The 24,258-nt window shown below is 37.6% G+C and overlaps 1 protein-coding gene across 1 annotated transcript; it reads left to right on the plus strand.

The window, feature by feature from the left end:
- Window positions 1-2,592: 2,592 nt before the first annotated feature.
- glrbb (glycine receptor, beta b) lies at window positions 2,593-23,135 on the plus strand. Its single transcript, XM_053323931.1, has 9 exons — window positions 2,593-2,738; window positions 5,167-5,273; window positions 6,603-6,670; window positions 12,228-12,454; window positions 14,046-14,128; window positions 14,580-14,720; window positions 17,093-17,245; window positions 20,044-20,336; window positions 22,839-23,135. Exons 1-9 carry the CDS (start codon window positions 2,617-2,619, stop codon window positions 23,133-23,135), a joined length of 1,491 nt encoding a protein of 496 aa, XP_053179906.1. The 5' UTR covers window positions 2,593-2,616.
- The last annotated feature ends 1,123 nt before the right edge of the window (window positions 23,136-24,258 follow it).

Here is a 24,258-nt window from a genome sequence, read left to right on the forward strand (position 1 = left end):
GATGTTGTTTTGGAATGTGAGAAATATTGACTGTGTTAGTTTGGGAATTAATTATGTTAATAACACCATAATATGTGGGTGCTTGGTTTGATGAAAATGTTATTTTAGTCCTACTGATATGTTTTTTTATCAAAGCTGAGATTGAAAATGGCATCTACTTTTAGAAATCTTGTTTTTCTTTATTCACAACAATAAAGAACTGTTGAAACACTTTTCCACTCTATATTGGATTACATTGATGTTATTTATGGGCAGGCGGCCAGTTACACTCTCAAACCAAGATTTATCATTGGAGTTAGTTATGGGACACACCGTTGTCTATTTTACCCTAAACCTGGCTTGCCTGCTCGGTCAACGAGGAGGGATCAGCCTTTTTTTCCCATTTATTTATAAAGCTATTCCACCAAAGCTTCCCCCTTATCTCTCAGCTCTGCTTTCTTGAAATGTTGGTAGCTATTGTACCCACGTGCAGTCAAGGCCCACACTGCATGTGCCAAAAAATCATATAGAGTTAGATAGAGCTGCTTTCTGTTACTGTGCCCCACATACTATGGTTCTAAACAAGCTTCAAGTTGACCTCAAGTTGAGTCAATTCCAAAGTTTGATTGCTGATTGTATTGATTGTTTTTCATTTTTAGCCCTTTTATTTTCGTCTTGTTTTTAATTAATGTAAGCAACTTTTCCTTTATTGCTACCTCCTAGCTTTAGTTGTGTCTGTCTGTATTGTATGTCCATACCTTGGCACCATTGTCAACAACAGCTCTTCCTCAATGTGTTTTCCAAGGATTTAAATTAAAAAACAAAACAAAAAAAGATAGAGTTTCACCCCAACTCAAATAAAAATAAAATAAAATAAATGAATCAGGAAATATTTGTAATCTAAGTCACATTAAAGCTGCAGTTGATAACTTTGAGGAGTAGGTGGGGCTAAATGAGCCTTTTTTTTTTTTTTTTTTTTTTTACAGATTACTAGTTTCATGTAATGCTGTCTTTACATAGTGACAGTCTTTTGAATGACTTTTATAAGACTTACCAACTGCAGCTTTAATATTGGACATTGCTTAGATATTAAGAGGTCTCAAGCCGAAATGTTTGGGAATCACTGTCAAAAATGTGCAGTATGCAGTGATCTAGTTGTAAATGCCAGTGTCATCATTGTTAATTGTCCTCTTCTGTGTGAAAACTCACAAAAACGTATTCAGTCTCTATATTTGTATACATTCTAGTTGTGGACCCGTCTTCTGTCTGCTTCTTCTTGTGCCTTCATGTCAGAGACTGGGGTAGAGGGTCAGAAATGGGAGCTTTCATCTAGAGAAATGCTGGAGAGAAGATAGTACATCAAAGTAGTTGGTCTGCTTAGAAACATGTATATTCGTCATCGTTTCAGCTGGTGCCACCTGATCTGTGTGTGTCAACACTGACGTATGTTAGCCATTCGTTACTCATGAATGGGAGCACAAACCAACCTCCTGTTTTGTAGGAATTTTCCAAATCGATGGAACAATGTTGACTTTGTTCAGGTGAGGCAAGGTGTTTGCATGGAGACAAAAGGCTCTGAACAGCAGTGGAAGCGATTTCCGCTGGAGAAGATGATGATCAATGTGAAGGCGGGCAGCAGACAGGGAGTTACTGGGCCAAGACAATGAGAAAGAGAGAGAGAGATAGTCTCTGTCTAGACAATAAACTGCTTCAGTTAATATACAGTCGTGCTGGCAGGGCAGAGGATGAGACTGTTGGCTTTGCTGTTGGTCTCAATGTCCCTATGCAATGAAAGGGCAATGATATTCTAGATGGGAAATTAATCACACAGGTACTATAGCTGCTAGCTGATTAATAGCCCCTATCAAGAAATGCAAAAATGTACTGCCTGCTCGTAGAACTGTTCATTTGTACATGTATAGTTGTGTTAGCATTATATCGGAATTAGATTTTCTATCAAAAAGATGAATGATAAACACATAGCAGCATATTATCTTCTACATTTTAGTATTTGTGGTGTAAGAGGTGACTGAATGCCACACCTCTCACACTGTAGATCAAATCAAATGACACAATTTATAAATATCATGATACACAAGTGTGGAAGAAACAATGGGAATCTACAACTACATGCAAAACAACGGCCTCTTGCCTGCTGGCTCTTAACTGAAGAAGAAAGTATTTCACATAAAATAGATTTCAGCCATCATGTAGAGGTCACATTCAACTGAAGAGTCCTGAATGACCATCGTTATTCAGGTGCATTACTCCACTGATTGGATTTATGCTTGAACTTGCTCTACTTGATTAAACCATGTCAGATTGATTAATTTACATTTCAGACATGTACTGTATGTGACAGGAATTCAGAACAAATGAGAATGCATCACATCAAGAGTGTAAGAGCCAAAGTCACAGTGTTTAGGAAATAGATTAAGTACTCCTCCATGTGCGCTTTTATTACCGCCTTCCATTGTCACGTGTGAAAATAAATGCTGAGATGTGTTGACTCTAAAAGAAAACAATTCAGTTTGAATTGTTCAATTGCACGCTATTAAGCTTGAGTAATTTCTGATGGCTTCTTCTCTTTATTTACACTGTTTATGTTTATGCTCCACAGGCTCAACTCGCACCAGAATGGACATTAAGAAGTTTGCCCTCTTTCTCTTGGTTCTCTCTCTGTGTCTAGAGGGAGGATCTGCCAAAGAAAAAGGAACAAAGAAGGGGAAAAAGAAAGGGAAGCAGGTTTACTGTCCATCGTAAGTATAGAGGAAACAACACCCAGGGCTGTCTGTCGGAGTTAGTACAGTGACACAACATGATGATGTGATGAATTAATTTCAGTGTCAGGGCGGCTCTCTGCTCAAATATAGAAGTTTTATGTAAAAAGGTTATTTCAGCAGTTTAGTGTTATTCTTTCATAAAGCTGTACTACTCACAAGAGATACATTAAAGCAGGGAATTGATGCTGTAGACAGTAAGGCATCCTTAATACATTTCCCATAACACATTTTCATTCATTGGTGACTGGAACAAAGATGATGCCCTGTTTATTCCTATGAAAGCTGCTCAGTGGACGCACACGCCAAAAAACGTTCTTCAGGCTCCTGAGGTCCGTTCTGCATCAATAGAGTCCTTCTTTTTCCAAGCAGATAGTGAGCATACGTGTTACAGACTTCTGACCATGCTGCTTGACTTCTTGCAGGCTCCATACAGACATGAATGGCATACAATCATTTAAAGATACAGTTATTTTAGACTTCTTAATAGGACAGATGGAATTTTCATTATATACTTTCTGAGTTTGTCTGATGTTTTGAACATTTCTGAGTGTTTTCATAGCCAGTGTATCTCACATGATCCACAAAACAGAGTGACCACTGCATCAGAATTTCCTCACAGCCCTGGGACCCTGGTTTTACATTTGTAGTTTCAAGCCCAAGTCGAGATAACCCTGATGCAATCACTCGGCTTATTTTCCTGCACAGCCACAGAAGACATTATACAACGTTTTCATGTAGTATTTCTAATATATATTCAGTAAAAAAGATTAACTAAAATAATCTTGTCTGTTTTTGTTTATTTTGGATCAAACTCCCCAGTACCTTATTTGACCAGATTGTATCTCTTGCTTTACCAATGAGGATTCCAGAAATGAATAAAAAACACTGAACACTTACAATCTGACATGTTTTAAAATGCTACATATTTTTTGAACAACACTGATTACTATCTTGGTCATTACTAAGCACTTCTGGCTGCAGTTGTCTGATAGCAAATGTCACTGTGAAGAAGTGTGAGAATAATAAATAAGGTTTCAGAGAAGTTGTTGGGTCATGAATAGACTAAATAAGTAAATACTTTATATTTCTCATGTCCAGAATGAGCATCAGTATGGCCTGACGTGCCTTTGGAGTGTCCATTAGCTCTCCGTATTGGAAAGCTGAACTCACTGCTTCCTTAAATGGTAACAAATGTCTTGACAATGAGACTTCTTGAAATGAGGGAGAAACCGTTTGATGTAGTCCCAGTATTGGCAAGTGTAAGCTGTATGACATATCTCGTGTTTAGTGCTGCAGATGCCTTTGTGGATCAAGAGAACCACTTGGTTCCAGTTTAGCTGTTGTGCTGGAGGTTGTCAGAACGGTCTGTTAAAAGAGAGAAAAAAAAGGGTTTAGGGGATGGGAATTATGTGTTTCACTTTGATCAGGGGAACCGCAGAACGTACACACACTGCACAGCATTCCTGCGGAGCACTTTAACTCGTCCTCAGTGCATGATAAGGTTTACATAATGATATGTAAAGTGCTTTAAGAAGGGGAAATTCTTTGGCAGGAGAATTCATTGCCACCCACAGGGATGCTTTAAGTTTCTCCTTTCTCTCCTGCCAGATCCTGTTCTCCCCTTCCTCCTCTCTGTCCCATTGTTTTTTCATCAGTCAACCTCAGAAAACAAATGCTGTTTGACACAACGTATTTGAGAGTCGCCACTTTCTATTATGGTGGTCATTTTCAGTAGACAGCTTTTTTTTTTTGCTCTTTCGCATGTTGATTGAAGAGGAAAATTTCACTTTGGTTTCAAGAAAATGTAGAAATACACTCCAAATATATACTGAATGTCTTGACAAAATCATTTATACTCATACCCACACAGAGTGATTGACTAAATTCTTTGAAATCTTTTTTTTCTCAAGGCAAGTAAAAATAAATCTGGTGAAAATTGGGTGAATTAATAGTAACTCAGCCAATACTGATATTTGAGGCTAATCTACAATGTTGAACATCAATTATAAACATTACCTGCATGTTTGTATTGTTACTGTGAGCATGATAGCATACAGATGTTAGCAATTGAAATGCTTAGTACATTTCTGCTGGTATTTAGTCAAAACTAGCTTAATTGTCATTGAAGGTGGAAAAAATCTCTATCATCTATCTGCATCCTTCCCAGTCAGGTTCTGGAAACATCTTAGAATAGCACCACATCATATCTTTACTCACATTGCATGGGTGGTCCGAATACTAAAAGCTAATTTAATCCCTAACTGGTAGCTCTCTCAAGTTTTAGTTTAATCAAAGAGTATACAGAGTAGAAATGGGTGTGCTGTGCATCTGCACTGTTCATCTGTCAGGAATTTGATCTGTTAATGTAATCGTGCCTAAGATTCCCGGTCTTCTTTGTTTGCAGACAGCTGTCATCTGAGGATCTGGCCCGAGTCCCTGCAAATTCAACCAGTAACATCTTGAACAGGTTACTGATCACTTATGATCCCAGAATAAGGCCCAACTTCAAAGGCAAGTCTGTTTCTCTCTTCATCTGTTTCTGCCTATTTTTTAATTTACATTTTTGCAGTGGTGGTGTCATGCTAATTACAGAAACAAATATAGTTTGAATATGTACCTCTAGATTTCTCTGCGGGATCTGGTGCTGGAACAGGTATCTGCATAAATGGGGCTTGAGACATTAATTAAAATGTATTCCCTCCTTAACATGCACTTGCATATATCACATACTATAACATGGTTACGGTAAGCTGATGTTCTTGGCTTGACTGTCTTTTCTCAAAGTCAGTTCAACATTTTCATTGATTTATGCACACATGCTGTTTTGTGACTTAAGACAGACACAAATCTTAATAAAAAACAAGATAAAATGTGAATTTTCATGGAATTTTTTGGCACAGGAAATTATGGTTCACATTCCATTAATCTTGTTACTTGAGTTTAAGCATAAATATTGAAAGTAAGTCACCGAAAAGCAAATCTCTGCCTCTAATATCTGTCACTTCAGTGCCCACCAAGTATCCATCTTCACAGTGTTTACAGTGTACTGTAAATGTCACACTGTAGGGAGTACCCTCCAGTCTCACAGAAACTGCAATAAAAATAACAAAGAGGTGACTGGTTGCCTCTACGTTTGACTGATGGTCTTACCAGTCTTCAGGTGAATGGATGATAGTTTCCATCCACTCGGCAGCAATAGAAGTATCTGGGACTCAGTGTTTGATGTGTTGTCTGACTGCATGTGACTGGTCCAATGGCCAAACATCTGCTGTTGATTTCAGGGTGGGCTGAAAGTTCCCCATCCATTAACATCTATGTCATGATCTCCTAAACTGCGCCTTGTGCATCACTCCACGCAGGTCTATAAAAGAGAGCTGAGAATTTTAAGCTAATGCTAAAAGTGAATATTAATTAGTTTGCTTGGTTTCATTGCTGCATGGAAGATGTGCGCTATATGTGCCTCCATATTATGTTTACTCATTTTCTGAATTGCTTGAGAGAATTTATCCTCTAGTAAACACTTCAAAGGAAATCATTCATATAAAGCAGGTTGAGCGGACTGTATTCATGGATTTTGTTAGTTTATGCAAAAGGCGTTGAGTGAGATGGCAGTATGTCTACAGCATTTAGCAGTTTAGCGTAGGGATAGGATGATCTCAAGGGAGCATTTGAAATACTTTGTAAAGTTCATAGGGTCTTTCAAAAATCTTGATCAGAAATAAAATGTATTTAATCACCAATAACAATATGTATTGATACAGAAACAAAGACATTTTTACTACAGTCTCATTGCACAGTGGACTCTATACTAATATCTGTTTTTCCTCCTTTTAAATCCAGGAATTCCTGTGGAGGACAGAGTGAACATTTTCATCAACAGCTTTGGCTCAATCCAGGAAACAACTATGGTAAGAATTCACTTCAATTCCACTTCAGCCTGACAGTATTGGTAATCAATATTTCTGCCAATCAGGAGCAGTGGATCATGGCTGGAAAGTGCTTTATTCAACAAATTTGAGGAAGAATGCGTGAGCATGTTTTCTAGACGGTATCAGATCATTTAGCAGTGAATCATTATGAAGACTGGGGGTTTTCATGCCTCATTTATCTGATGGCTTAATTGCTGATAAAGAAGTGCAGTTTGAATACTAATGAACAGATTAAACTCAAGGACAGCGCTGGGTCGACTCTTGATCACTTAGGAAACAATAAAGGGAACATTCCTGAAGGTTCCTAATAAGATTTTTCTTACCAGTGTGTTTTAAGTTAAAGCTGCGGGGAGGAGCCAATAAACATTTATAGTCTCTTATAGTCACTCTAATCATGTGACAAGGTAACTCTAGTAAAGTGAGAGACTGAATCAAGATTTGACTTGATTCTACCTCACAAACTCTCATAATCTGCACAGTTTTACAGGTTGTTATTTGGAGAGTTTTATAGAGTTTAAACTCCTTAACTCACTGAAAAAAATACTGGAAAGTAAATATTTCCTCATGTCATCTCCCACAAATCATGCAGGCTCTTGCTCCAGTAGGAAAATATTTGTTTCATCAAGCCTGATCTTTTTTACGTGACAACAGATTTATTATTTATTTAACAGTGATTTGTAACGGGTTTGGAAAGCACAGAGAAATTATGTTGTCCTGTCGATTACTGCTGATAGAGGCATCATATTGTAAAACGTTCCTAACATACACATGTGTACTTTTCACACCTAGGCGTGACACTGAACCCGGTGGGTGTAAATACTTTGGTGTGATACTGGGTTAGTGTTGCAGCTGAGGTACAATTAATATTTTGATGTTTGAACAACATAATTTTTGTCATAGAATATACTGCCAATTTCAGTCTTCAAAGTAACTTAACATGCTCAAAAGTTTCAACTTGGTCTCCCACAGTCCTTCTTTGGTTTTGGACAGTGTCTCAGTCCAAAAGTAGTGATCAATACCATACAGTACTTCACTTCAAGAGAGTGTAAGAAAAGCCTTAGCTCTTGTATTCTGAAGTTTGAGCCGCATGAAAATCTGGTCTGGAATGACGTTTTTTGGCTTCAGATCAGTAGAGTCTGTTCTCTTATAAAATCCACCACTGGAGGTGGAGGCGTTCACACAAGGATTAATTATTGACTTATTAGGATGATACATGGTGAAAGTGGAAAATCTTTCAAATTCAAGGTATATGGGGTGGTGGGAACTGAATTAAACAAAAAAAAGTAGAAGAAGAAGAGAAAATAAATAAGTCAAAGGCAATGTACTGTAATGAAAGAGCAGGAAAGGGGGGAGACAGGAAGAATGGGAGTAGAGGTGAGATGGGAAAAAGAAAAGAAAGATGACACAAGTGGCTAAAGATGTTAAGAGCAAAGGGAATAATGAATACAGAGATGGAGTTACGGGAGAAAGAGGAAGATAAATACATAAGCTGAAAGAAGAGTTAGAATATGAAAAAAGGAGACATAAGAGGAGAAAGATGAAAGTAGGTTTCTGAGAAGAATGAGAAGGGTACATAGAAAAGAGACAGAGAAAGGTGGAAAAAGCTGCAGGATAGAGAAATGACGAACAGGTAAGAGCCATGACTGATACAGAAAAAAGAGAGATGAGACACTCCCAGATGGCAGCTTCTGTCTTCCTATCCCCCTGGACGACCTATGAAAGACAGAAAGAGAATGAAAGGAAGCGATTCAAGGAGGAGAAAGACAGCTGGCCACCTCTCCCCCTCAATTTATCACACTGTGGGGTATCTGATCTCAGGAAACCCTCTCTCATCATTTTCACCTCCCCCAGCCAAACACTGTCATGCATCCACTGTAGTTAATAGATCTATTTTCACTTTATGATTGTATTCATCAGGAGAGGAATAACTAACTTGATGTTGTGTGATGATATGAAATGCATCTGTGTTTTCCTGTGCAAGTTTTTCTTGTTGATGATAGTAAACGGTTGTGTTAAATCTCATTGGAATCTAATACAGTACTGACAGCATGATGTGAGCCTAAGGGAAGATGTATTTCCTTGTCTGGTTTTTAGAAAGGTGAAGGTGTGGGAATTGGCCTGTGTCTCTATCAGACAGAAAAGAGCCAGCAGTAGCTGTTTGTGCTGTCGCTTGAGGACTAGCTGGAATCTGGAATCTGAAAGTAGGTTGTACAGGAATGATGGTTTGCCTTCCAAAATGAGATATATTTGACCACTGTTCTCACTAAAAATATTTACTGGCAGGGAAATACAGCACATTCTGGGTTATGGCTGAGTTTATAAACAACACTAAGGCTTCTGTGTATAAAACTGTGCAAGCAGAGGTTTTTTTTAATTGTTTGTGCTATTCCATAATGCATTTATAACAGTGAAGAAGAATGCCTTTCACATAGTTTACTAAGGTTAACTAAGGTTATGCATGTGCAACAATAAATTACATTGACCATGCATTGCTCGAGATTCATCTTTCAATCATCTCTGCATTTCACCAGGACAATAATCATTTGTCACAGCCAGTCTCTTGACTATGGCAAAAAAAGGGAGTCGCACAGGTCAATATTACAAAAGTAAATTTAATCAAAACAAAGCAGTCCGAATTAACACAAAACATCAGATAATTAGGGTTAGTCTGTGAAATCAGTTATGTAGGGAGTGGGTGAGTGAGTGAGTGTGCGGGTGTTACTAATGCATGTCAGAGAGAAGAGAGAGACTGGACTGCCAGCTTCTCAAGCTTATATATGGGGCACACAGAGCCCAGGTGTGTCCCATCCTGCTGATCAGTGTACCAGCTAATCAGGAACCTGCCCCTGCAGACAGAACACAGCAGTTTCATGAGCAGCAAAGCAGAGGGGCCATCATATCAGTGCATTGGAGTTGTGTTGTACAATGTATCTTGCATGTATCCAGGATGATATTTGGTTTATTATAAGATATATAGTATAATGAACTGTTGCACAATACTGTGCTTAGCTTTTTGGATTTCCATGAAAGGTAAAAATGGCCCTGAGAGTTCAAATAATTCCTCCGGGTTCAGAATTTTTGTTGTATTAGTCACTTTAGGATAGTTTTGATGGTACAAACATCTGTAGAAGAGGAGAATTTGGCTTAGTGTATGTGTTGTTTTGGTCCCCAGGCAGGATTTTAGTGTGAAAAATGTCTTACTGTCTAAACAGTAGAAAGGAAGAAGGAGGAAAGATTACGACTCTAATGTTCGTAGTGTTACTGTGTATGTAAAGAAACACACAGACAGTCCATTTGGTTTGCAGCCCCGTGGTTTAGATGAAGATACCACAGTGCTGGAAAAAAGAAAATCACATAACCAATGTACTTTCATTAAGAACAGATGTTCTATATAACTGCATTCAGGTCAGTTGGCTGTCTCTAAGTATCAAACTTGGCAGTAACTGAAATATTTTCCAGTTAGGATATATTTTTGTCAGCAAACCAGGGAAAACGTAGTAAAAGAAAAAGGTATTATGCCAAAATTGGCTCCCTTGGTGTAGTTGTAGCTAAAATATGTGATAATAATAATGTTGACATGTTGACAAAACGCTTATGTAAAAGAATAGCCAGTGAGCATGGATCATTGAGTTTTTTGTTTTTATTTGTTATTTTCCATTTGCCTCAGTAGATCAATTACAGTAGAAATACTGACTGGAAACCAAAAGGTGACTTTTCTTTATCAAGGTTACCAAAGTTGGAAGTGTAGATCATGACAGAATAGAGAAGAATGAAAGCTCTAAAATGATGAAGGTAGTTTCCTGAGCATCACACTTTGACAAACCCCTCACAATTTACTAATAGTTTAAACCATACCATAAGGGACACCAGAAACACTTTCAAGATATTATTTTTGTGTCATTCACATGAACCAGCAGTCAGCAAGACTCAACCACAGACATGCTATAACAGATGTGTAACGGTCATGGAAGTAAGAGGCAATCCAGTCTGACTTAGGTCAGCAGATGTTACTGGAATTTATGCTCCACTATGTTTGGACACCTCATCCATTCCGTTTAAAGTGAGTTTCTTTGCACTGGAAGACTTATTGACCAGACTTTGGCTTCTGAACACAGTTGTGTTAAGGGAACTCCTTCGACTTTACTCACCAAAGTCTGTTTACAGCTCTTTTGGAGACCTACTGCATTTGGGGATTTGGGGTTAGGAAGAGGTGAGCTTACCAGACCTTTATAGACCATTGCTCATCTCTGTTTAAGGCTAGTGTCTCAAGGCTACATTAGCTGTTACGTGCACGACACACTTCAATCTGTGCAGTTGATTAAATTGTGGATAATGCAGGCACCAGATTTTGACAAGAAGAATATGTAGAATAAGAAAGATAATATATCTGATTCTGCTTGGTTTTATACTTTAAAAAATCTGACTATCAGGAGTCAGACAATATATTATAAGTGCAATGTGAAATCAGTAGAGTGCTCTTTTAAATAGGAAAAATAACTGGCACAAAAGAGTACTCCACTTCCATTATTTGCATTGTTATAGTTGAAAAGTACATCCTCCGTGTACGTGTTCTGTCTCTTATGTCAGTGGTGATGGTGGGTAGTGGGGGTGGTGGTGGGGTCATGGTCTCTAATGGGTCCTACCGGTGATGTCACAAGTTCTCAGTATATGAGAAAATGCAGTCATTTTAAATATTTAAACAGAACATTAGTGATGCATGAAAATACAGAAGATTAAGCGAAGACAGATTTAGCAGACACAAGGTTCTTGCATTAAAAAAAATAAATAAAAAAAGGGAAACTGAAATCATCAAAACTGTGAATAATGAAGTGATGGAAGGTAGAAGCTAAACATGGAAACACCACAAACACGCTCACACATACAGCTGGTATTTTGGCAGCTTTATTTGACACGTCATCCATCTTCACTTTCAGCATTAATAGTCTCTCCTAACACCTGGTCCCAGAACAGCTTGAGGGACACAATGAAAACAGGCACAAAAAAAAGTCTGAAGGCCCCAAAGACTTTCCCACTTTCCCACCAACATCAGTGTAGATGTTTCACATATAGGTTCGTTATTGAGGTATTTGCCGTATCATATGTTGCTGTATTGATAACATTTGACCCTTCGACTGTGCAGTTCCCCGCATGTTGACTTTCTTAAATGTACCTGTCATGAGAATTTTCAGTGCAGCTGTTGAATTTCACTCAGCACCTCGAAGTGGTCTGGATGTTTACACTGAGCAACTCAAAAGGTTACTTGTCAATACCTTTGAACTTCCATATGTTGAAGAAAGTCAATGAACTGTGTTAAAACCGGAGAAGACACGTATTAACACGGGAAAGGCGTAAGCTACAAGTAAAAACAAATGTTCACATTAATCTCGCATTGTTGACTCCACAACAAAGCATTAGTATTCAAGGAGCATCCCAAATGTGTCGTGGGTAAAAACATATACTTACTTTGTGTCCTGCAGTATCAATACGACACGAAACATTTACCATGTTTGTCTTTGTCTGGCATTGAATCTAACAGGATTACAGAGTCAACATCTTCTTGCGGCAGCGCTGGAATGACCCCAGGCTGAAGCTGCCACAGGACTTCAAGTCTGATTCTCTCACTGTTGATCCCAAGATGTTTAAATGTCTCTGGAAACCTGACCTGTTCTTCGCAAATGAAAAGAGTGCCAACTTTCATGACGTTACTCAAGAAAACATTCTCCTTTTCATCTTCCGTAATGGAGATGTCCTCATCAGTATGAGGTAATAATTGTTCATTTTCTTTCTCCATTGTCTTCCTTTTATGATGTTGGATGTCTATGTCAAAGTTTAAAAAATAGCTATGTAACCTCTTTGGTTATCCATAGGCTTTGTTGCTAAGGTTGTTCCATGGGTTGCCCTAATTATCTACGCATATTTTAGATTGGACTCAGGCTATATCATGTACAAATGTAGCTGAGAATATTTTGAGTAAAGAATGAAAAAAAGAAGCAAAACTATGCAAGTACCTGGAGATACCTTTTGTTGTGATTTGGCACTATATAAATAAGAAATTGAAATTGCTACTGTTTGTTTACATGGCCTCCAGAAATCTGACAAGGGCCAGCTCCCAATATCTGACTAATCAAAACAGAGTGGGCTCATCAGGAGGAGGACCTTAAAGAGATAGGAACTAAAAAAGAGGCTGCATGAAGAGAATTTTTTGAATTGTAAATCGTGATATTCCAGTCGAGCCCCTTAATATAAATATAGACCTGGAAATGCACACGATACATGCTATTTAAAAGTTTAATGAAATATGCTTCCAAAGTAAGGTTGTTTCAGCAGTAATTCAGTTGCTACAGAAAAATGTAACCTCACCTTTAGAACGTCTGATGTCTAATAAAAAAGTAAGTTATATAGCGCACACTTTATTATAGAGAAACAATTGAGTTATCAGGGCTGAGGAGGTGGGATCAGGAAAGGGAATGGCATCTCCTTACATAGCTAGATACATTTATGAAATATGGCGTACAAGTTGCTTTTAGTTAATTTACTGAAAAAGCAACTATTGAACACTATATAATGAACTCTTTATTGAACATATATATATACCAAAACTTCACTTCACTTCTCTCACTCAATCCACTCATTACTGACCGATGAGAGTAAAACAAAACTAAAAGCCCCTGTCTGAAAAAATACTTTGAAGATGTTAGGCTGAAAGAATGAAACCAAATGAAAGAAAAAGGCAGCTCATTCTGAATATTACCAGGCTACATAAAAGTTATTTCCAGACAAAAATGTGAAAGTTATATCTAATATTAAATACAAGTGTGAATAATACAAAAGAAAAACATTATAATGATTTTTCCTGTGCTTTAAAGGATTATTAACTGGGAACCCTCCCTAAAGTGTTAAATTAAAAACTGTTTATTTGTAGTTTTAATGCATTCCAAATCTTCAATGATTATTTTTAATCCTGTTAGTTAGGAAGTTAGGGCAAGTTAGGGTAAGCTTTTTCTTTGTTTGCAATGATTCCTTATTTTTTATTTCCAGTCACAGATAATTATGATCATGATATAATAAGTTCAATGCAAGTTTTTAGATATACAACTGCAACTGTTGTGTTAGGTTTCAGATATAAACCTTGTGATTCGTCTGCAATTTTGAGCATATCATTGTTTATCCTGTCCGCATTCATTATAAGAGAAACAGGCGTAATATTAGAAAAATATCACCAGGCAATACTAGTGTCATGGAAACAAGGTGCTTTTATGAGTGTAAGTCGGCAACAACAAGAAGGATATAAATAAATAATTTTAAAAAAGCAAACAAAAAAACTGAAAACACAATTTTTCTCTTCCCCCTCCAGGTTGTCCGTCACCCTGTCTTGCCCACTGGACCTGACACTGTTCCCTATGGACACACAGAGGTGTAAAATGCAACTTGAAAGCTGTGAGTTTCCTGAAATGACATCACTTTAAACCACCTCATCAGTTAACACATCTCCTTGTTGGTATTTGGGCGATTCAGTATTTATGAGTGGGGAATATATTCAGTCTTTTTTTAAGGTTGTTGTTTTGGGGTAAATAGGTGCTTTTTGCTTGTGTTTAGAAGCCAATTTTACTTTGATAAGTGGAATAAATCATCATATTTTATGGTTGTGAAAGTCTCACGGCTAATTGAGCATGACTGTGATTATTGCATCTTGTTTACATAGCAGTTTAGACCAAATAAGCAAATAACCTCAAGCCATTTCCCTCCAATATAACAAACCCAACTGCGGAGACATACAGCTTTCTGCATATATTATTGCATTTTCATTACATTGTTGTCCTCTGAATGTATGCTGTATGTGTATGCATTCATTTTATTTGTGTAACTTTTGTGTGCCTCTTTCATCCAGTTGGCTACACCACAGATGACCTGCAGTTCATGTGGCAGACAGGAGACCCAGTGCAAATGGATGCCATCGCTCTGCCACAGTTTGATATCAGACAAGAAGACATTGATTATGGAAACTGCACCAAATTCTATGAGGCAACAGGTATTGTCATAGTTAAAAAGTCAAATTTTCTTCAGTTTTCTCAAAAAGCAAGTTACAAAAATGATATTTAGATATTTAATAATTTAATAACTTAGCTTTGATGTCAACTACAATGTCTCCACAAAGTTTTGATATCAGATTTAATGTTTGAGTTTCACCTTTGGGCTTTTTTTTCATATTTTGACAATTTTAAATGTCTTTTGTTCGTAATGACATCTTGGAATTGCTCAAGAGGTGATGATTGGGCACATTGTATTGGTATTGGTGGTGTGATAGGCTTAAAGTGTTATAAGTTCCCAGTCAATGAAATCAAGCAAGGATGATCTTTTTGTGAAGGTAAGATTAGTGGAGTATTGTTGATTGAAAGATGAAATCTCTCAGATCCTTGGTAGCTGTAGCAGGCTGCAATTGGACGTTCTTATCTGACCATATGTAAGGTATATGACATTTTTTTCTGGCAAAGGTAGAACGATTATTTCAATGCTGTTGTCCTGCTTACAATATGTTAAAGATGGGCAGTGGGTTTTTTTCTTCTTTTTTGTAATATAAAGATTTCAATCTTTTAACGCAAAGATGTGTGTGTGTTGTGAACTGTGGGAGATGGGAAGTAAAATCACAGAGTGAAACATCTTAAGTAGAGTCCAGAAAAACAGCTAGAATAAAACATAACTGATAGTGGAAACACCAAATTTATTTTGACATATATTGACACTGACTGATGTGACATGTGAAATTCTGACCATTATTTTGGTCACATCTCGGCCAATATCTGATCTGCTCACTAAGATTAGCATCTGTGCTGATACCATTGAGGTGAATGGACCAGTGCATTCCTATTTATATTTACAGTTAAGTTTGGGCAATCCTCAGTAAGGCTGGTGTAAGATTTTACATGTTTAAATAAAAACATGAATACAAGGGATAACACATGGAATACAACTTTAAAAACATTCATTTTTGCATAAGTTCAAATTTTAAATATGGTTCAAATTGAAGTCTAATGTATGCACCTGTCCAAACTATCCTGTAGTTACTTCTCTGATGTCTTATTCTTTGATTATTGAGAATCACATTGAATTCTTTCTATTGTAAAATATTTAATATTGTGTGGCTACACAGTTATTTCATAGCTTTTGGGTAGAGGTAGATGTACAATAACACACAGACTTATCTATGGTATGTTACACTGGCTAACATACTGGGTGTTTTCCCAGGATGCTGACAAGGCTAAAAATACTCAATTTTCCTATAATAAAAATGAAGAAAAACCACAAGAAAGATTGCGGTACCGCACAATACACATAATTAGACCAATACGAATACAAAACAACACTTGCAATGAAATGGAAAATCTCTATCAGCCAACAGAGCTGGTATGACCTCAGTGCTCTCACACATGGGAGGCACACTGCTGGCAATGAGTCAGCCTTTTAACAGGTTGCTATGGGAACCTGGCAAGACACAAAGATCACTTCTGTGTACGATTGGTTTGAGCCTGTTCTGCGACACAGGCAGCCCTTATATGCTGTGTAAAACTCACCCAGAGATCCCTGGGCTAGTCAAATATTACTGCAGCCCATCCATCCCATTGGACCTACCGACCAGCCTCAAAGGGCAGAAACACAATACTGCTGTAGGAGGCTTGAAGTGTATAGATGTTTATTCCATACCAGTTTAAGCAGAACTAATGGAGACAGATGGATTGTTTAAAATTGATCATTTATGTGTAGAAATCTATGTGGTACTGTTAAGAGATATAATCTGCCTTACTGTCAAAAGACAGGTCTAGGTCCTCTACATAGTTGGCACGTTATCAACAGGTTGCAGCGTGTTTTGGGGTGCTGCCCTTAGTGCGTAAATAGGTCTTAGCTAAACTAAAGTTGCTGTAATGTTGTTAAAGTCCTTAACCTTAATATTGACCTCTTGTTTTGTCTACTACCAATGGTGCACACAGCTGTGTTTTGCTATGTGCTTGGGAAAAAGGAGGCCAATCAGATAGATGACTTAACTTGGCTTCTGTCAATCCTTTCCTCTAAATGCTTAATGTGGATTTAATAGACCAAGTCAGTATTGGGCCATTTCTTCCACCTGCTGTTTTCCCATTTAGACAGTGTATCCTCCTACGGTTAGTTCAAATTTCTAGATTGAATAAGTCACAACGGGCCAAATGGATGAAGATGGTCTGAATGCACCATTAATTTTGGTCTCTATAAGGCTAGACTGTCTCATCAGGGGAGACCTGGCTTTAGAGGATCCAGAAGTGGGACGCATCTACCTTGTGTATGATGTCAGTAGTTTGTCCTGCCTGACATACTGTGTTTCCAAGTGTGGTTATTTAACTATGTTTGACCATTGTTTCTTTTCGGATACAGGGTACTACACATGTGTGGAGGTTATCTTCACCCTAAGGCGACAGGTCGGTTTCTACATGATGGGTGTTTACGCCCCCACGCTGCTCATCGTGGTCCTCTCCTGGCTGTCCTTCTGGATCAACCCTGATGCGAGTGCCGCCAGGGTCCCTTTAGGTAAGGTCTTATTTTGAGTCTATTGATTCTGTCTGTCATCTTCCACTGCCATTTACCAACACAAAGGATCTATAAATATCCACTGTGCTGTTCAACCAGATTGAGGACATGGTTGGACGCTATGTAAAAAATGGGAATGGATGAGAGTTTTTTATTGAGGTAATTAGATGTGACGGATTTAAATTTGTATAGAGCAAATAGAAACATATCTGAAAGATTTGTATTTATTTAGGGATCACTGATATTATGACCCCACTCATCTCCAGCATGACACCATCAATCACTTTGACACCATGAAGGACTTTATCTATTAAGCATGAGCCTATGTCCAGTATTGTTCTGTACATCATAAATCACTGAAGACAGTTGTAATTGACAGATTGGACACACAGCATCGGCTTTGTGGGTGCAAGTAACTCTTTCTTAGTGTATAACTAAAATCTGTTGAAATTTGATCAAGGTTGTGCTATGCAATAATTGTAGTTTTTGTAGGTTGGTCTTCGTAAAAGGTTTGCTTATTTGTGTTTACCAAGATAAAACCAAGGCTCATAGGTTTGATTTCCTCATGCCTGTCCCTGATCTTCTAACTTCTCAAGTCACATTAAATTACTTAAATGGCTAAAAATCAAAAATATTGCCCCACCTGATTTCATTTTCTAACCTAACACTCAATTTTGTAGTCTGCCTATTGAACACTGTTTAGCCATATACACAGATTTCCACAGGCATCACAAATTAGATATTCCAGGATGACTTGAAGTTTAAATCATGTAGGATATAAAGCTGAGCTGATACTAGAAGCCAAGTACAAGCTCTTGAGTTTCTGATAAATGCTTATAGTAATGAGTTTGGGCAAAAAGGTCTGTTCAGAAAACAGAAAGAACCAGGAGACACTAGCCTGCCAGCAAGGCACACCTGATCCCTATTAACCCAGTTAATGAAGGGATGTTCTGGGCCACATGAGGAGCAGTGCTGTCTCTACAAACCAGGGTTGCACACAATTTGCCTATACCCTGAAGCAGAACCAGTTAGATTACTAGACTGAGCCCTGAGGGGTACAAGAGGACAGCTCAGTATTGGTGCTCAATTTTGTGTGTGTTTCTGTTTACTTGCTGAATAAATCACGGGCAAGATCCATATCTACTGTCACTCTACATTAATGTTGGTTCACATTCTCAGTATTCACCATTTGTTCACCACTTTTTTTTTTAATCACTCTGAATATCATGATTTCTATCATACTAGCTATCAAACCTAGTATTGGAGCTACAGTATTTATAAAGAAGATGAAGTTTGATTCCTTGATGGTTTAACATCAGATTTTAAATGTGGCATACGTTTTCAAGAAAAAGGACACTATAAGTCATGAAATCATACATACAAACATACATACTATAGACTTTTGTACAACCAGAATATTAATTTTCTAACGTAGCTCCCCTGAAACACATTTATTTTCAACATTTTTAACAAATTTACAGGAATAACAGTCACTATGGCTTACAATCCTAGTGTATTTGTCGGTAGCCTATATATTTTAGCACTTTCCCATGCACGCATCATGCTAATGCTACATATAGTGGAATAAAACAATCTATTAACAATACAGACAAAGTTTGTGTTTGCTACAAATATGTCCAGTCCACCTCCTACTTTTCCTTTACTTCCATAATTCAGCGTGTGTGATATATCAATGTCACCTATGTGCAGTATCGCACGGCCACCGTGTGTGTGCAGGACTGCATGGGTACGATAATCCATTGTTATCCCACTCCAGACATCCACTACTTCCTTTTTGTCCATCCTCCCTCCAGTTGTTTATCACCACTTTCATCCCATCATCACTCCAACTCCTTCTGGAAGCCTCCTGTGACTTCTCTCTAAATGGGATCAGTCCAGGTCAGTCAACACCCAGGTGTGGGACTATTCTCATTTACTGCTCTGTGTGGGTGTGCGTCTTGTGAGCTTTTATGTGTGTGTGTGCCCATGGACATATACGTTATGTGTACTCACTGTGTTTCTTTCCCGCAAATGGAGTCTATGCAAATGTAAATTGGTTTACTATTACATTAGTAATATCTTACATTTCTATGTGTGACACAAAGGACAAGCAAAGCTGTTATATCACCATGTTTAATGTTTCTCTCTGTTAAATAATGGTTGGGCTACCATTATGGCATTGCTCCCTTTCAAAGGAAAGAGCAGTTTGATTAGAAACGCTGAACCCTCTTTGAACTCCTCCTTGATGAGTGACCATAGTGACGGAAAGTGAAACCCATCTGTCACTCCAATGTATTTATTGTCTCTCTGAAGAAGCATTACATTAATGGAAGGGAAGTGATGCCCATTAATGGTGGTTAGAATACCCTCCTTAGAGTCAGTGTAATTGTTTTTGCTCCTGCCTGAAAGAATTGCTGTTGTGGAGGGGTGTGTCTCTAACCTGCAATCTTGATGCTTATCAGAGCTGATTAAAAAAACAAATAATGAAAGAGGAAAGGGAGCAATCATGAATCCTAATAAATAGGTAAGCATTTTGGTATAGCTTTTGTACAGAATTTTGTTCGCTATTATGTACAAAGAAAGTGAAATGCATCAGATCTTTTGTCTCAACAATAGATGGATCAAATCCTTATTCTTACTAGGAAAAAAACAAACATGTAGACTACATAAGGAGGCAACTCTTTCAAAGAAATTCTAGCTGGTAATTTACACTGGCAAATTTTTTGTATTGTTTTTACATCTAACTCCTTGTCACTTTTTCTGACTGACAAGGTTACTCGTCTTTCCTCTCCTTGTAGGCATCCTCTCTGTGCTCTCTCTGTCCTCTGAGTGCACCTCCTTGGCTTCTGAGTTGCCAAAGGTGTCCTACGTCAAGGCCATCGACATCTGGCTCATCGCTTGCCTGCTGTTTGGTTTTGCCTCGCTGGTGGAGTATGCCGTGGTTCAAGTGATGCTCAACAGTCCAAAGCGCATCGAGGCAGAGAAGGCCAAAATGGCATCGAAGGAGAAAGCAGTGGGAAAGAGCCCTGCTGCTAAGAACAACACGGTTAACGGAACCGGAGGGACGCCGCTTCATGTCAGCACCTTACATGTCAGTGCATCTGGTTTGACAACTTGAGTGTGTTTGTGTGGGTTTGTGTTTGTCTGTGTTCAGTGATCACAAGAGTTACTGGATGAGTGAAAACTTTATGCTATCTGATGATCCTTTTTAATGAATTAATCACCAAATGTAGCTTTCTGTAAAGTACGTTCTGCACCACCAGTCTGTTATCTCACATCTCATAATGGCATTTGAATATAAATAGCTCTTTAACTATCTAATCAGTCATCTCTGTCCTGTCCCCTTGAATTTATTTGTAAGTTAACCCTTAGCCCTGATTGACACATTTTGCACCAAAAATACCACAGTTTTTTTCTCAGAGATAGAGTATCAGTATCTCTCTGAATGTAAAAAATGTACATACACCATAGACACATCGCTGAAATCAGAGGAATTTACTTTCAGTCATAGCAGTTTCTCAGATGTCCATCAAGGGTAAACAATATAAATCTTGAAAAAGAGAAATGTCAATTAAAAGTGTTCTGCTTGCATCACTAACCAACACTTTAAACCTCTGGCTGCATCTTATTTGATTTAAGGCAAAGCATTACCTGGACTGGCCCTGATCTCAAGAGTGTACATATAAATTTAATGGTGTAGATCGTTACAACCTTCATCATTACATGCTCTATTCAAACGAATAGCTACTAGCCGAGGGCACATTGACACACTTACCTAATCTTGTTATTCCTAAATCTGATTCTTACACAGTGGTGTGTGCAAATAAACACATAATAGGAAACAGCCAGCACGTTTAAAAGATAATGAATGATAAGACGGCAAGTGTAAGCCTCCATAGAGTTTCTTCATCCGGATTAACCCTGCAGACTCCTCTCAAAATCAGTAAATGTGTAATGCAGTGTGACCACCTGGTTGATTTAACAACAAACTGTATGCATAGATATAAGTGGGACATTTAAAGGTAGACTGGGTGCCTGAAATTGCTTCCTCCTGTTTGGCGCCCCTCCTGCTGGTGGCGCCCTAGCTTGTCTATGCCTAACACAGCCCTGCATGGAGATCTAATCTAAATGCAAAACAGGAGAATCCAATCATTAAAAATTGGCACTGTATCTAACATACACACAGCTTAGTCGGGACTCAAGTTTGACACTCACATGAACATGAGGCATGCAGTATGTTGTATGGTCTTCCAAATGTACGCCTAATTGAAATTAATTTACCTCTGAGTCTACGTTATTCCAGACCACATTTGGTTTGAGAGGATTACATTATTCCATTGAGGTTTAATGGGTTTCCTTGTCAAAACCAAATCAAAATAATGAAGCTTTAATGAGCTTAATGACTTCAGTGAGTAAGCATCCATAGTCTGATTAGATCCTGTTCACCCTGCAGGCCTTCAGGGAAACTGATGAAAGGGATTTTTTGGATGACATCAAACTACATCCTTTTGCAGATTGTTTTTCATAAGCACATGTTGTCCACTGAGATTGCACATAGAGGTTGTAGAGGGGTTTCAGGACCCCAGAAGAGAGCAGCCATATTAGGCAACATTTTGGAGCTCAAAGTAAGTCTAATTTTGGCTCCAAAAAGTCCTTTTTTTTCCTCTTAAAATAACAGTAGTTTTGATTTACTTAGCATGGGTTCTGTCCAAACTTCAGGATCAAACAGCTCCTTTCCTGCGTTTTAAAAGTGTAGTCTATTTTCTTTTGAATGCAGCCATCCCATTCAGCTGCCTCACTGAAATGCTTATCTCAGTTTAGAAGAAGCTTACCTGCAGTGTGGATTTGATGTGTAAGAGATATCGTAGCTACATACATGACACTTTCACACTTTCAGTTATTTTTTACTACTCAGGAATATTTCCACATGATGATTTTTGCAGTTTGGTCATCCAGCTCTAAATCAAGTTATGTATTCATTTATACATGAAACATACAAACAATACATATGTACACAATCAACACACAGGGAGGTAGAGAGGGAGGACAGAATGTAGTGGATGTGATATGCTGAATGACTGCCAACATGTCTGTTCTATTCTTGTATGTAGGATGGTGTTGTTACCAATCAAAAAGGCTTTTTAGGTGATTTAAAGATACAGCACTTTTCCATAATGTGCATGTGTAAACTGGAATAATTGATTCAATTTTAGAACTGTTTAAAATGAGAACAGAAGAATTTGTCCAATGAAATTTGGATACTGACAAGGAAGACTGTACAATGTGTCATGCATCCTTTAATTGTTTGCATTATTGCATTTGATAATTTTTTATAACAAATTTCAGGTTTTTGTAGCTCCAGAAACCACTGTATGTCTATTCAATTATTATTTTTTAAATTTGTGAGACACTTGATCCTCTATTGTCTGTAATGTTGGTCCTTTTGCTCAGTTGGTTTTTACCAGCAGTGATGTCACACCATTAGTCTTATCTTGGCTCATATGTTCTCGATACGTAAAAGCATATTCTAATAAAATGCTAAAATGATAAAAGTTAACCTGTTTTTTTCATCATGTTGCTTTCTTGCATCCAGGTGGCAGAGACTCGCTGTAAGAAGGTGTGCACCTCTAAATCAGATCTACGGACCAACGACTTCAGCATCGTGGGCTCACTCCCACGGGACTTTGAACTGTCGAACTTTGACTGCTACGGGAAGCCCATTGACACTAGCGGCGGTCACGGCAAATCCCAGGCCAAGAACAACAAGAAACCTCCTCCTCCGAAACCAGTCATACCATCTGCTGCCAAAAGAGTCGACCTGTACGCCCGAGCCCTCTTCCCTTTCACCTTCCTATTCTTTAACGTTGTTTATTGGTCCGTATATTTGTGATTATCTTGAAATCATCTTCTATCTTTAGCACCTCACTCCACGCCCATGAGTGCTTTATTGATCAGATCACATGAAAGGTTGGAAATGAACATTGAGAAATATGAAACTTACTCATGCCAAAATGATTGCTGAGATGAAGGTAAAAAACACTATGTATTATAAATATTATTATTACATTTATCTTTACATAAAAATAGCTAAGTATCATTCATCTGTGTATTAAATAATGATTAAATCTTTATCTTTCATTACCTAAAATTGGAGCCCAACCAATACAGGAATTTTTGGGCTGATGCAGGTACTGATATTAGGAAGTAAAAACCTTCTGATATCGATATGTTGGCCGATATTCTTCATATACATATATAAATATATAAGCAAATGTGCACACTTTGGACAAAGATATACATTGGGAACAGGATATTTTACAGACTATCAATAAACTTTATTACCCAAAATGAACTAGTACACTGAAATTTTAAGTATTTATAAGTAATTATAAATAATCATGTATAAATATCTATAGCTATATATATATATATAACATAATATATTATCTTTATGCCTTAATAGCTAAAGAATTAAAGGCCAATAATATCAACTGACCAATATATCAGTTGGGCGCTACCTAAAATGGATATATTGCATCTTGTATTGAAATATTTTATTTATTGATAATGGTACTTGAAAGGCTAATACAGGATTGCAGATATAATATTTGTGTATAATATTTGTGTAAACAAATCCACAAAGACTGAATGCGCAACAACCAAGCAGAAAATGCACAGACGTATAAAAGAGCATTTATAAATTGATATATATATTTTTTTTTTTTGCCCTTGCTGAGTGGGATTTTACCTACAAATTAAATGACTTAAAGCTGTTTATTTACGTTTCAATGCAAAGTGTAACATTGTAATTACCTAGCATGTTAAAAAATGCATGTATATTAAGATAAAATATAAATATAAACAAAGTATTTATTAGATTTTGTTATTCTTATGATTTGCTCTTGAGAAGATATTGTAGGTGGATATGTCAAACACTCTGCTCCTGTCTAGATGGTCATGTAACACTGCCACTCCTTCAACAACTGTAATGTTTTACACTTTCCACCTGTAGT

This window comes from Scomber japonicus, chromosome 8, assembly GCF_027409825.1.
Source record: "Scomber japonicus isolate fScoJap1 chromosome 8, fScoJap1.pri, whole genome shotgun sequence".
In the NCBI taxonomy this organism is placed as follows: domain Eukaryota; kingdom Metazoa; phylum Chordata; class Actinopteri; order Scombriformes; family Scombridae; genus Scomber; species Scomber japonicus.